Here is a 15,158-nt window from a genome sequence, read left to right as displayed (position 1 = left end):
CCAAATCAAATCAGTATCTCTGATTCTTCATTCTCTTAGTATTCTTCAGATGTTGCAGCAAATTAATGTAGTAACGCAGCTCAGCCAATTATTTTTGTTCCTGTGCGAAGCAGACAAGTACCAGCAAGGTGAAAACTGCAACCTAATTGGAGAAGCAGCTGAAAGAGCAGCCAAAGAGGATAAAATATAACATCAGCATGAAAGCACTGATACGATGCTCTGTGGAAAAAAAAAAAAAAAAAGGAAAAGGAAAAAAAAGCAACATTCCAAGGGCATCCATAAAAAAAGAATATGTAATCAATTGAGATAAGAGACAAGCAGAAAAAAACACCAAGAAGAATGAGGTATTTTCAAAGACAGAAAACATATTCTTGCACAACTAGTTTTCCAATTTACACTCCAGGCAAATGAGCTATAAAAAGCCTTTTCTGAAAACAGTGTCATATTTTGCTTGTATTAGCCAAGAAATGTGTATTTACTAAGCATCTGGAAAGTCATGAAAACAACCTAAGAACAGTTAAAAACTGACTTAGATTTAGCTGCATTGTAGCTGAGACAATAGACATTAACAGCCAGCATATCCTAAACACTGCAAAAGTGCCACACAGCGGTTTTCTGGATGCCCCTGGAGAAACCGGGAAGTCTGAAATCAAGCTTCACTGGTTTACTGTTTAAACATCATGAACATCCAACATAGACAGTCAGGAAATGGTGGAAACAGTTTAGAAATGTATCATTCCTTTAGGAAAAAGAAAACAAAACAGAACGAACCACACGGCTTTTGTTAGTGGCTCCAGTGTATATATAAAAGTTGGGGAACAATGTCCCTGTTTGGGAACGTGGCGATGTGTTTCACTTCCGTAAGGAATTTGTTTGGCCAAGCTGACTATATATGGACAAATACACTTGCCAACGTTATGGTGCCTGTTCCTGCAGCTGCGTAGGCCTTACCTTTTAGGGTAAGGCTTCATCAGGGCTTGAGGAGTGGGGAAAAGTATTTCGCTGCTATTTTCACCAGTTATCATATGGAGCAATCCCTAGTTTGAAAAATGAGGGCTGCACAGAGAGCTATTTAAGGGAAAGACCATAAATCACGCTGCAGGTGAGCAGTGAGGATCCTTTCCCGCAGCAGGCCATCAGACACGTTCAGAAGGTCCAGGGGAGGACACCTCTGCCTGAAGAATGGCACCAACTCTCCTTGCACGGAGGATGGAGGGGAGGGAAGGGCAAGGAGAACAGAGTGGCAAGCGGCCTGACTTACTAAAATTTTGATCAGCAGGGAGGCTGAATCAGCAAAAGACAGGTTAGCGAAGAAAGCAATAGGCAAACTTTAAGGTACTAATTAATGCTTTTGTCAACCAACTAGCCATTTTTCAGGTCACGCAACGTGAGATTAAACACTGGCATTCTGATGCTTCCTGTCTCCATATTCGAGGACAATGCACTGGCAAAAAAAAATTAATAATAATAATAATAATAATAAATCAGGAGCTTCTTCAGCACTGTTTCCAGCAAAATGTACCTGAGCTTTTCACAGGAGTATCAACAAGCCACACAAAGCCATACATCAGTCTGAGTAAGCCGAAGTCAGCAATGTTTCATAGGTCTGATACAAAAGATGACTCTGATAGCAGATTATACTCTTCTTATGATGCTGCCTCAGGAATGGCAAAGATGCAATGAAGGATGACAGCTTGGTTGTGTTCCTGTTTCAGGATCAGAATGTGCTTGTTGCAAATACAAGCTATCATTTTCCATCAACAAATACAAACCACCAGCTTCTCAGTAGTCAAGTATTTACAATTTTACATTCTAGCATTGATGATGATTAACAAATGCCCCAATTTTTCAATGTTTCTACGAACACTGATATAATAAAGGTGAAACTGATAAATAACTCCCTACATATTAGCATTCTTTGTTTCTCACCTCTCCCAGATATTTATCAAATCACTGAAGTAATACAGCTTTAGCAACAGCAAACAGCAAAAGTTAGCAACAACTGAATTTGCCTTTCGCATGCTACACTTAACACACAAATGTTATCAGGTTAAAAAGTTGTAATGTGACAAGTAACTGATGGTGGCAAAACAAAAACTCTTATTGGGCAAGAACCCACAGTCGACTCCCAAAACTATCTTAAACACAGCCCAGATTAAATGAAAGAATGATTTCTTCAGATAACCAAGACATCTCTAATGGCTCACATCCCGTTATCTATTGATACCATTGCATCAGGAACGCCACAGTCTGCCACTGTAAGTGACAGCTTATTCAACTAAGGCACTAGCATAGTGACCAGAAAATTGACAAAATAAAAGCAATGTGACCGCAAACACAGCACTACAGAGGGTCCTTGCTTCAACAGGTGGCGGTGATGAGTTAATCAGAAGCCAGTTCCCAGTTCTACTGGCTATGAGGAAGTCCCTCTGTGCACCTGGAGAGCAGCAGCTGCCAGTTTTACCACAGCTCCTGTTCACTTTAACAGGTGACAGTTCGTCCTTTAAAAGGGATCTCAGGTGACTTTGAGATAATCTCTGTAATGAGGGTGTTCAGCATGTTTGGGAATAAAGTCCCACACTTTTAAGTCTTCCCTTTAAAAATAAAGCAGAAATACGCATTAGGTTCTAGGTTGGAAAAAAAAAGCACTACTTAGCATATGCATATAGCAACAAACAGAATAAAATCACCTAGCTTATACAACTACGAGTAAACACTTACTCCAAAACTCAGAAGTAAGATCATCAGAAGGAATGCGAAACAATTTTTATGTCCTTTCAGGCTCATTTGGTGCATGGAAAGTTGCCTGCCCTTAGAAGTCAAATCTACTCTCTGAAGGTTCCCAAGGCGGGGAGATCAGATAGCTGAAGGCTTTAGGCTGTTATTTTACATTCTACGACCTACAAGCGGAAGAATTTAGAAACACACTACTACTTACAGTCTATTAACAGAAACAGCCTTTGCATTTTGTTGGAGATATAGAACAATTCCAGTATGATGTGGGTGTTTTGTTGTTGTTGTTGTACCTATAAGGATCTAAAAATGTTCAAGAAGAGAAGCTTCTAAACTATTTTTGAAATTCCTATCTTCAGTTCCATCCTTTATGCAACGTATCTGTCTCCCTCTAGAAATCTGCTTTAAAATGTTAGCTAATAAAAGCTTAAAACATGTATTTTCACAAAGGATTTACAAGATCTAATACTATATCATGAAACTGACTCTAGTATATCAAATGAAGTATATCAAATAATGCAAGCCTTATTTACAAGAAAGACAAGTAAAAGCTGTTTGAAAGGAACACATTAGTGAATGTGAGTCTCCCAATACTGAAATGTTTCATGTGAGACAAAACTGTAAACCAGAGGGCTAAACATAAATGAATTCTTCTGCTGAATGTATACTTTTGAGTCCTGCAAAGAGATCAACTATTTTTCTGTGAAGAATCAAACAAAACACACTTAAAAAAAAAAAAAAAGCTGACATCCAAGCCATGAGAAAAGATGTATGTTCATTTAAAATAGTCCATTACCAAAGCTATTGAAACAAAATAAACAAGACCCACAGTAACAGCTGGAAGGTCACGAAGCTCCTGTCTTCCTTCTGTCCCAGTGTGTTCATTCTGGTAATGTTCAGCCAGATCAGTAGGAGTTACACACACTTTCATACAGAGTGGACAGATGAAGCCCTGTGAAATGTATATTGGTCTTTAAGAAACTAATAAAGACACAAAAAGATCTGGAATCAAATGATGTTCAAATTCTTATGCTGAAAGTTCTTAAAATCACTAAAAGCAAAGTCTGCAGCTACTTCCCGTTGGAAGGTTAATTTTTGCAAACTGCGTATCAATACCACGGAAAAAAAAAACAAGAAAGAGCAGTTATTAAGAACATGAAAATAAATCTAGAACACACTTTAAAAGCTAGTACCATGCTGCATATTATTAAGTGTTTTCCAGACACCCTTGGGACTCCCTTCATGTGGCAGAGGAACATGCAGTGTAACAAATCATGAATGGACCATTACAGGCATCAGATCAGATCCATCATGCAGTTTCCCACAGGCATTTTCAGATGCGTGACAGAAAGAGACCAGGATGGTCCATCAAGACTGCAGAAATACCTCTGTAAATTAATAAGCAAATTTACAGCAGAAGAGGCATAGGTGCTAGTGCAACCGCGTGCCCAACTGGCATTCCCACTTAGGGAAAAAGAAGCATCTTTCTTGGTAGAATTAAAAAAAGAAAAAGAGGGGGGTGGAGATTAAGCATACTCAACCAGGGATTCACCAAAGCCAGAAGTTAAATGAGATTCTGAAGAACAGCAGCTTTAGATCCTCAAGAAACATCCTTAACCACCTGGAAAAAGCTGGGTGTAGCATAACATGCTCTGGGTCTGTGTCCACACTGCTGGCTGCAGGATGCCTGCACCTCCTCGGCAGACCACTGCAGGGGCAGACAGAATGGCCTGAACACAGCCCCTGCAGAGGTGCACGTCCACAAAGGAGGTCTGTGACAGATCTGTCTAACCAATGCAGCCATGGTATCTACTAACAAAAGCGTACACCACAGGTGGACTGCAAACATGCAATATTTAGCAACCCTTCACTGCAGATGGAGTTGCGCTGGGACCTAAGGTACAAAGAAAGAAGAGGCTCAAACTTTTCCTTCTTAGACTGCATAGTGAATAAAATACATATCCAGAGCTAATTACAGGTCCAGGTGTGACATAATAGCCCCAGAAGGGACTAAAATGAGCTTTCCTCTCTTGTTGAGCAATAAACAGTTTGAATTTAACCAATCTTCCTCACTCCTTTTGTTTTGTACTACAACTCTCAAAAGTCAGGATTGATTTCAACCAGGTTTGAAGGGAGTAGGAAGCCTGAGAATCTACCCAGATTTAATAATTATTCTCCCTTTGAATCTTACAGAAATACAAATCAGAAAATCTAGTTAAGAAATTGGAATGAAAACAAGTCAACTAGATTTCTGGTTTTATGTAATACTGGAGAACCAGGTGGGATTGTAACTATATGAAGGACAGAAAACATTCTGCAAAGCCTGGCTAAGGTGCTTTTGGAGAGAAAGTTCTCTGAAAGAGAACATCCTAGGCCAGCTGCACAGGAAAAGGAAGGCCAAGAGAAAGGCTCAAGTTGCATGCCAAAATGCATGAATCTCAGGAGAATAAGAAACCATCACCAGCTTCGGAATTCAGCTTCAAACAGATTTTGAAATTGTGTGCTAAAGAGAACACCCTACTTGTAACTAATGCAGCAGATGGTGGAAGTATTGACAACTAAAAAATACTTTTTAATATGTTATGTAGTATCAACCAAAAGTGACACGGCAGCCTTTGGCCTGACTTGAGTTTCAGCTCAGTAGCAAGAAAAACTAATGGTGTAGTAGTGCAGGCACAACAACACTTTTAAAGCACGTCCTACGTCAAGAAGATAACCCCACATTAGTACTGAGGTACCTTGTGACACCCACCAGCTGTACAGCCAGTGATATTACATTCATGTTAACAGAACTGTGCAATTTTAGTCAAACTTTGGAAAGAAACAGTCATCTCATTGCATATTTTTATGCCATAGTTAACTATGAAAGTAATGAGATTTTAGTCTGTAAATTAAGAAGATTTATTTGCTTCAGGGACAGTGTAAATATGCATACAAACTAGAATTGAACTCGCAAATGCACTACATGTATAACATGCAGCAAGAAATTAATGAACGTCTGATTATACTGACTGTAATACGGCTTTGAGAACTAAGAAATAAGCAGATGCACAGATGGAAGGCAATTAGGATTTTAAACAGTACAGTGAAAAGTTCTCTTATCACTTATCGTAACAGACATAGGAGTATTTGAATCATCACACACTTCATTCGGTGTAAGAAAGAGCACTTTGCTCCCTTTAATGCTGTAATAGGAGTAATTAACCTTGCACTGCATTTGTATGCCAAGCTTGATACACATTTGCAAGCCAGGTAATCAAGCTGTGTTAGCACAAAATAGCTTCAACAGCCAGTGAAGTCAGCTTGCATTTTTAAAAGTTAATATTTGACAACACTGTAAATCTAAAGACATCGTAATATCGGATTGAAGCAAGAAGAACAACTTATTCTGCTGGCTAAGCGTGGCATACAACACATTAAAAAATAGACTGGACTTGCAACTGGTAGCTTTTTGAAATGAAAACCAGACAAAAATCAACACATTTGATATTTCATATGGAGAAGGAAATTTCCAATATACATTACAGCTAGCACAAGCAAGGTGAAAAGGAATTATAAGCGTGTAAAAATGTTGAGCCTTGTTTTTCCAAACTCATAAAACATTTATAAATGAGGAGTGTTAAGCTGATGTCTCCTTGCTTTTAATTTTAATAATTCATCTCTATGATTACAGGAAAGATTGCTTGTGACCATTTAGATAAATTTAATCAAAAGTCACACATTTATGTCATCTATCCTCACTTTTTATTTAAACAAGGACCTATTCTTAGGCAATGACACGTGCTAGTATTTACTTCATACAGCTGTTATTGAGGTATGGCATCAAAAGGAATGCCCAGCAACTTTGTGGACCCGAGAAACAAGGTTTACAACTCCAATTCCACGTCAGCGCACAGTACCTCGGAGGAGCCTTCATTGTTCACATCCACAGCATTTCCTGGTGCGGCAGATGAATCAGAATCAGAGCTCTGAGACCCAACTCTGCCTGGAGTCTGGAAGAGAAAGGGGAGGGGAAGATGAATGTCTGCCGACTGCGTTTAACAAAGCATGGTATGCAACTTGTGGAAAAGCCTCTCTTCTATTTACTAAAACAGAGAAGTATTTTCCCTCCACAAAAGTAATGAAATGAACAAGCTGACAAACCAATTAGCTAATTTTCAGTGCAACACTTCAACAAAGCTTTTATCCAAGACTCTCAATATATCATACAACAAGAAGACACCAAATGCAAAGGCCAGGATTTTAACTCACTTCCTCTTATGAACGCTCAACACAAAACAAAGAATTAAGCTAAAGTCTGCCCTTACATCACTCATTCTGATGTTAAATTAGGTCTCTCTATCGAACAGAACACCAGAAATTACAAACTAAACATTTTCAGAAGCGGCAATATCATACTGCCTTCTTGACAACTTATCTACAACCTCAAAGACAAAAAAACTAAAGAAAATTAAAGAGCAAGAACTCTGCTGGTATGATAAATAGACATGAAGGTACACTAGTACTGTAATTTGAAGTAGAAAAAAAAAAATCAAGCATCAAGCTTATGGTTAAGTTAAACCACATTATCAGTAAGACAACCTACAAAAATAAATTCCCGTGAATATGCTGGAAATTAAAACATTACTGATTGAAACCATGGACTTAGAGAAAATAAATTCCAGATAAATTTGAAATACTACTTGATTCAAAAATTGGATGGATGGATCACTGCTTATAAACCTTATTTAAATCTAACTTTGTTTTAAATTAAGTTTAACTTCTCTTACTCATCTCCACAACTCCACCGCTTGACCAATGACAGAAGATTTAGCATTCGTAAAGCAAACATTGGCAAATAAATTATCTTAATACTGATACTCAATCCTAGTTTCTACAAAGAACAAAAGTTCATTATCTAATTCCACGATGACAACTGAAAATGGGATGAAGTAATGCCACTTCAGCATTTCCAGCCCATCTGGAAATACATGTAATGTTATAAAGGAACTTCTAATTTAATGTAGGGGGATTAAAGACATAGAATTTTAAATATTGAGATTGATATCCACAGACAGAGGAACAGAATTTGATAAATAGTTTTAGTTTCTAAATCTTGGTGTCTCCAAAATTTTGTTTTAGGATTTTCTTTCTTGAATATATCCCTTCTTTTCAGACAAATCAGTCTGATTTACAACATACGTACAACACGAAAGCTTTTCCGTACTTGGAAACTGAGGTACATTTTCCTGTTGTGTTTTGTAAAGAAGGTTCTATTTTTCAACTCTTATAAAGACTACAGCCTTGTAATCAAACAAACATAATAAAAAGGTCAAGTTTGCTGATTATGGACTTCATACCCAGTGAGATACTGTTAGATTTTAGAACGGCTCCATAGACTGACTAAAGGGAAGTGAGCAGGGGTGACAAAAGCAAGCTATCGGGAGCTAGTGACAGTAACGATGAGAACATCTCTCCTCATTCTGGTCTTTCCTGGGGTCATCACTGAAATGGGAGGTTCCCACTCAAGGTAAGAAAAAGTTTCTTCACAGTGAGGACAGGCCTTAGCGGCCCGCTCTGACCTCGTGGCCAAGCCTGCCCACAGCAGGAGGTTGGACCGCATTTGTGAACCCATGTTGTGCGAGGACAACGAATCCAAAGAGGATGTATATACACGTCTACATAAACGAACATGACTAAGTCAGGTGCCACAGCTTTCCTCCATAAGGGAGCTGAAATTTCAAGACATCAGAAGCAGTTTCTTATTGATAGGAATTTTTCAAAAGGCTTTAAAAACCCGAGCATGATAAAAAGGATTTTGTATGGCAATTAGCTACAAAGGATCCTCAGTCCCCCAGAAAGCTGAGAAATTGAACCCCTATCTGTCCCAATATCTACATCCACAAGTAGAAATGGGATGAGAAAGCGTCAGCATTAACAGCTATGCACTTCTGCAATAATCCTTTACAACAAATGGAAGCCTTTAGCTCCACTCTTCAGTTCCAAAAACTGAAGAATATACCTTCACATACCTAGCCTCGGACAGCAGAAGAGGGAAACTGAATAAAAGTTTCCCTGGACAATGAGAGTAACAGATGGTCTGACCGTCTATTGAGGCAGGCAGAATATCTCTCTGCTTTTGCAATACCTGACAGCACGCTTTCAGTATAGTGAATGAATCATTTCTTCCCAAAACCAAGAACCTTCCGTGACAACTAAGACAGAAGAACAACATTTTCTTCGCTTTATATTGTAACTTCTTATACAACACTATAGCACGTAGTTCATCAGCTATCACGTGACAGAACTGCGTTTCACAATGAGATTTGCATATTAAGTTCTGCTAGTTTTAGCACTACAAATTAGAGATTATTACAACCTTCAGGATGAAAGATGTTATATTACAGTATTATTACTACAAGGTTGATTAAAATACTTGCTTTATGAAACACCTCAGACATGCTATAATCACACTAAAAGGCGCAGCATGGTTTGTCTGATTAGATGTAGTATGAGAGACAGAAATTACTAAACAGTACCTAGTAAAATCCTTTTAATGCTTAAAAAAAAACACAACATGCTCATTTTAAAACAGAAAGAATGATTCAAAGCTAGATTTAGAAAGGTTAGTACACTTCTCTTGAGTGGCATGCACAAGAAAGAAGGGTGGGAAGGAAAAAGGTCATTAAGTACCTTTCCACATCAGGAGAAAGGCACCACAGCATCCATCTGATAAGTAATACAAACTGTCAAGAAAAATTTAATACAAATTTGGAAGGATGTTATGGAGACCAAGACCATAAATGCAACTAACTTATCCTTTAAAGCTGTACTGTAATTTAAACGTCCTTCAACAGACAAATAAAGAATGGGAGGATTGAAACATCGGGACTGATTTTCCTTCTATTGAGCACCCCATGACTAAATATGTTCAGAAACGTGTTTAAGCTTGGCTCCCACACCACTGCCATACCACGTTCCATTAAAAAAATAAATAACACATTGAACAACATACCACATGGGGTGCAGACTTTGTGAACTAGGGAAACACTCAGAATGATGCTCTCTGTTTTCAGTTACCTTTCTTATTCTTTACTTAATAAAGCTCTGGGCTATATAGGGGAGCAGAAAAATGAGTTATGAATTACACAGGCTTCTGTATATGTATTTTAACGTAACTAACATTTGATCCCTAAAGCCACGCATGGAGTTGAAAGACTGACACAAAATTAGTCTCTAACCCAACACATTTCTTTCCTAGTTGTCCAAGTTCTGTTTATTTTGCTGAGAAGCATGCATTTCTACTGGTAGTGCTATAGCTGTGGAAATGACATGCTAAACTTCATAATGTTGTTCTCTGTGTTTTCCCAAACTGCAAGCTAATATAAAGAAACATCATTAACAACAGAAAGCAAGACGAGTGCAGCTTGTTTTCTGTAAAGGAATAGAAAATTATATAATGAATGAGTTGAGTTAATACATTAAAATGACAGAGTATAAATATGGATCTCTACCATCTCATTTTTGCACAGTCATTTATCTGTCTATAGCTACGCTCCATTCACTTGTGAAGCTCTTTCAGCAGTTTTAAATTCAGAATAAATTAAACCTTTGAAAAATACGTTAAGCCTCAAGAATGCCTTAACAAATATAGATTTATACAGTTTTTCCAACACAGGTTTAAATACTACATAAGGGTATTACTGCCCAAACTTATTAAGGTCTTGAAGCAACTAGCAAGATGCAAGAACAAAAAGATAAGACAGCCAAAGCCTTTGGTATTAAACAACTTTCAGTGCATTTTTCATCCCTCTGTTTTGCTCTTGTCTGTCCTTAAAGACACTTTAGCCCAAACAAACTCAAAATATTTTCTTTCTCTGCAGGAGCTTCCCAGTAATTTTTTTTTTTTATTATTTGGATAGATTCTACTTCACACTTCAAAATAATGTTCTGCAGTCAACATCTTTTCAAGGCCTCCCTACGAGATTTTCAGCTCTGGAAACACTGTAAATCTAATTAAGCACACCTGATAACACCGTCACTTAGAAGTAATTAGCACGCGTGCCAGAGTCAGAGTACACTGTGGTACGGAACAGTAGTAGTGTTTACTTCTTCGGAAGCGTGACAGCTGTTTTTCGGCTGCGTTAAAGGCAAGGCCTCCCACGCTCGGGGGGCACGAAGCCTTCCCCTCGCCACCGCCTGACCGGTCCCACGGAGCAGGCCTCACGCCCAGGGGAGGCACAGGCCTCCCCGCCACCCTGCGCGAGGGCACCGGCACAGCCACGGCTCAGCGCCCACCCAAGGAAACACGCCAGCCCTGTAATTATAAACGTAACAAAGAGAATTATAGGCACTGTATGAGATTCAGTGCACCCCGGACACGTCAATATCTCCAGTCCTGAGGATGGAGCAAGAGAAAAGGCAACCGTGCTACTTGAGATACGGAAACGCCTGCAAAACCTGCCTAGAACCTAAGCGTACCAAGCAGTGTTACAAACAGAACAAAAGCATCTTAACACGCAAACACAGCACAGTGGCTAACAGGTACAGATAGCCTGCTAAACACAAAGAATTAAGGCAAAAACTAACATAAACAGTAGTCACGCTGGCCCAACAGAGGCATACTTCACCACAAAACGAGAGCTGGGAGGACAGCTGAGAAGAAGGCCAAAGTAATTAGTTTTCCACCAACTGAAAATAAATGCACCCTCCCTATAGAAATGCTCGCCCCCATCCAAGTTTTGGTTATCTGGTGAATTTAAGAAGTGGGCTCTGCTCTCTCCTTCAGCAGACCAGAGGCAGCAGTCACCAGCTCCACCAGTAAACGAACAACTGGGAGGGGAAGCACTGGCCACACAGGGCCTTTGGAGCTGAACATAATCAGACAGCTCTCCAGGGAATACGTGTAAGTAGGGCTGATAAAAATCAAAATATCTGGACAGGAAAGTTGTCTGTCAGTCATTCCACACAGATCTCTTTCAGGAAAGACTACCTTTTTCCTAGACTTTTTTTTACAGTGCAAACACACAGAACAGATGGATCTTTAAGATATTACATTGAAAACACATAAAATGTAGGAAGAGCCTGCAGGGAAAGGACGTAAAAGGAGGACCTGGTTCAAGACAGCATTGAGATACTAACTTCAAAAAGAAATTGAGTGATGTTCAGTAGTAACAAGTACATAATACTTTCTGTTTTAGAAATATGCCCAAGTTACTGAGGTTATTCTTCTAAAAACAAAAATTACAACTGTGGAGGAAATAAAAAGGTCAGCAGGCAACAGGAAGAATGTAAAAAGAAGTATATGATGTTTCAAAACATCAGGAACCAGAATGTCAAGTAAGTGACTGAAACTACAAACAGCATCTTATTAGTTTTTGTCTTCCTCCTTTCCAGCTTGATGCCAATCTCTGAACTATAAAGAGAAACGTAAGGGAGAAGTTTACCTGTTGCCTACAAGCAAATAATAAACCAAAGACTTATATACGACACTATGTTTCAGTGACTGCAAGGATTGGTTTTTCAAGGATTTGTTTTTTTCTCTTTCAGCCAGTTACATTAATGACACACAAGTGAGGACCAAGAGGAGGATCCTCTGGCTTTCAAATCACTGCCTCTGAGATGGGAAAGATTTCAATACTTATTTACTCTGTGTGCAAATCTGACAGCAACCAAAGGCTCACTTTTAGCACCAAAGCACATCAAAAGTTATTCTCCCACTTTGCCAACTGCAGACTGTGGGTCAAAAAGGTACATATGAGATTATGTGTACAATCACTATTTCTACTGAAAGGGCATTAGGCGGTTTATGAAAGAGCAATTTTTTAAAAGCATAGTTATTTGCACCAATCAAAACACCTTTACAAATTTTGCCATTTCCCTATTTATTTTGGGACATCTTTGTTTCACCTTTGTTAGCAATTGGCTCTACTATAATGCTGTAATTTTGGGAACCACTGGGGAACGGTTATTTGTTTAAAATTTTCAGTGAAAATGGCTGTTCCTAATACCTGAAAACTTTTATACTGACTTTAGGTTCTTAGCTAAACTTACACTTAGAGGCAAATTTCCCTTGTACCAAGGTGTTTTGTACATCACATAATCTTTCCTCAAAGGCCCGTTATGCCTCAGAACCAACAAACACCTGGTTAAACGCCAACAGTATTTAATTAGATTGATAGGGAGGTTTCCCTGCTCGCTGGTACGTCTTCCCACCGGGTTTCAGGAAGTTCCTCCTTGTAACGCTAAGCTCCCAACACACCAAGGGCAACCTTCACCCACTGAGGCTGAAGAGAGCAGACAGCTCGGGACACGTGCTTCACGCCAGGAGCCAGCGGTGCGCGCAGCGATGCACTTTCCTCCCCTCCGCAACAAAGCAGCACCCTCGCATCCTTGCAGCAGGCGAGGAAAGCACGCCAGCCTTCCCCAGCAGACGCCCGGGGAGCCTTTCGGCCCAGGGGCACGCCGTGCGGCCAGCGGGGCTCCCCGGGAGAAGCCGGCTCCGAGGATCGCGGAGGGCGGACGGGCAGCTGCAAGATGGACGCGGGCGGCTCGGGAGCCTCCGGCGGAGCCGCGGCCTCTGCCCAGGGCCGGGCGGGGACCCCGCAGCCCCCGCCCGGCGGGCAGGCCCCGACCCGGCACGGCTCGGCACGGGGCCGTCCCCGCGGCGCCGCCAGGCCGGCAGGAGAGGGAGCGGCGGCGGCCAAGCAGGCCGGGCCGGTGTCCCCCGCCCCGAGCCCGGCCGGCAGCAGGAAGCGGAGGAGCCGAGCCGAGCCTCTCCCCGCCTCTCCCCGCCGGGCGCCTTACCCGCTGCAGGATCCGCCTGAACATGGTGGCGGGGCCCGGGTGCCGCCGGGCGGTCGCGGTGGCAGCCACGCCGAGGGGAAGCCGCGGGGCCCCGCGCAGCGCCGCCCCCGCCCCGCAGGAGCCCGGCGCAGCCCCGAGCCCCGTGACAGCCGCCGCGGCCCGGGAGGCGGAGCAGCCGCCGGGGCGGGACCGCGCCGGGCAGGGCACGGCACAGCCCGCCTCGGGGACGGGGGGAGCCGGGGAGAGACGGAGGGAGAGCCCGGCCGGTGGGGCGCTGCCCCACGGGGACCGGGAACCGCGCCCGGGGCCCTGCGCCGCCGCCCCGCCGGGAGAGCGGGTGCCCGGCACGGTGCCGCCCTGCCCGGCCTGGCCTGGCCGGGCCTTCCCCGCCGCCCCGGGGAGCTCCCCGCCGCCCCGGCCCTCCCGGCAGGGACGTGCTGCGCTGAAGGACTTAAACCCTGTCACAGCGCGCTCCTTTGGATAACTTACAGAGCCAAACCCGCTGGGAACTGAATTCTGAATGACCCCGTGCTGCCTTAGAGCCTGGAGAGGCTGCCTGGTCACATAACCCTTACAATGTATCAGGAATTAATACTTTGCTTACACGCACTATGGCCAACACACACATACCCTGAAACAAAAATAGCTAAAAAAAGAGTGGTTCTATCAAGACAGAGCCTGTGCTTATTGGTGCTGAGGCAAAAACCCGTATGAGGCTTTTGGCAGGGGAGTTGCTACAAAACCAGTAGCCTCCAGAATATATTTGAACACGTTTATAATTTGCTTTTCTGTTCTAAAGCTGCAATTTTTACATATGTGATGCAAGGCATAGGGTCATGACCAATAATACACCTGATCAATGATACACTGTCCTGAGCATAGAAAATACTAAATGCCACTTGTGATACAAAGATTGAAAACATTTTAAAACATTTTTCCACTCAAAAGCTGACATTTCTAAGTACTCTAAACTCCACAGAGTTAGCATGAGTTATGAGCACGGGACAGGAAGGATTCAGCTGCAGCAGCTTAAGACTTGAGGCACTGTAGCATTACTGAGTTTGAACTGAGTTTTCTCTGGCTTCAGGTGCCAGTGTGTTCCCCGCTGTTGTTACTCCTCAGTTGGGACAGGTTAAGAGCACGCACCGAGGTGGTGGTGGCTTCAGCTGCTGCGTGGTGACTTCTTTGGTCACATCCATCAGATCATTTTCATTTCTGTGTCCACAGTTTGAAAGAGCTTTAACATTTGCTGTACTATATGGTAATACATCTGTTTCTGAATTTTCTGCTTGGGATTGACAATTGGAAAAAAATTGTTCACGCACAGCTGTACAGTTACTTAAACGTCTAGCCAAGCTGCAGACATTTACTCTAAATCTATTCAAAATGACTGCAAATTTTAATACGTCACTCCCTTTACTAGGTATTTCAACAAGAGCACTTGGCAACTTAGATGATGAACTACTGGAGTGCTCAGTTCACCATGCCAGGTAACTTAAGCGGCCCATTTTTTACTCTCCCAAGTTAGCAATTCTTCCATCCTCAGACGAAGGTGACAGAAATTTGAGGACACTAATGAAAAGTGTTCATCAAAGGAGGATTTTCTTAGATGAGTAGTGCAAGGAAATGCATGATCATTT

At 41.8% G+C, this 15,158-nt stretch overlaps 1 protein-coding gene across 4 annotated transcripts in view; it reads right to left on the bottom strand.

Moving 5' to 3' along the window:
* Nucleotides 1–14,689, bottom strand: part of EEA1 (early endosome antigen 1) — a 77,406-nt gene extending 62,717 nt beyond the window's left edge. The window contains exons 1-3 of one of the 4 annotated variants that reach the window (XM_083825951.1): nt 13,519–14,689; nt 6,633–6,725; nt 3,563–3,685 (exon numbers count right to left, since the gene is read on the bottom strand). In XM_083825951.1, coding sequence (XP_083682077.1) covers nt 3,563–3,685; nt 6,633–6,725; nt 13,519–13,542 — 240 coding nt within the window. In that variant the 5' untranslated portion in view covers nt 13,543–14,689. Of the gene's footprint in view, nt 1–3,562; nt 3,686–6,632; nt 6,726–12,765; nt 13,485–13,518 lie in introns of those variants that run through there. The other 3 variants (XM_083825950.1, XM_083825953.1, XM_083825952.1) reach the window with 3 other exon arrangements.
* Nucleotides 14,690–15,158: the final 469 nt, after the last annotated feature.

The sequence above is a fragment of the Anser anser genome (assembly GCF_964211835.1).
Source record: "Anser anser genome assembly, chromosome: 1".
Lineage (NCBI taxonomy): Eukaryota > Metazoa > Chordata > Aves > Anseriformes > Anatidae > Anser > Anser anser.
Note: the sequence above shows the minus strand (reverse complement) of the source record. Positions and strands in the feature narration are given on the sequence as shown.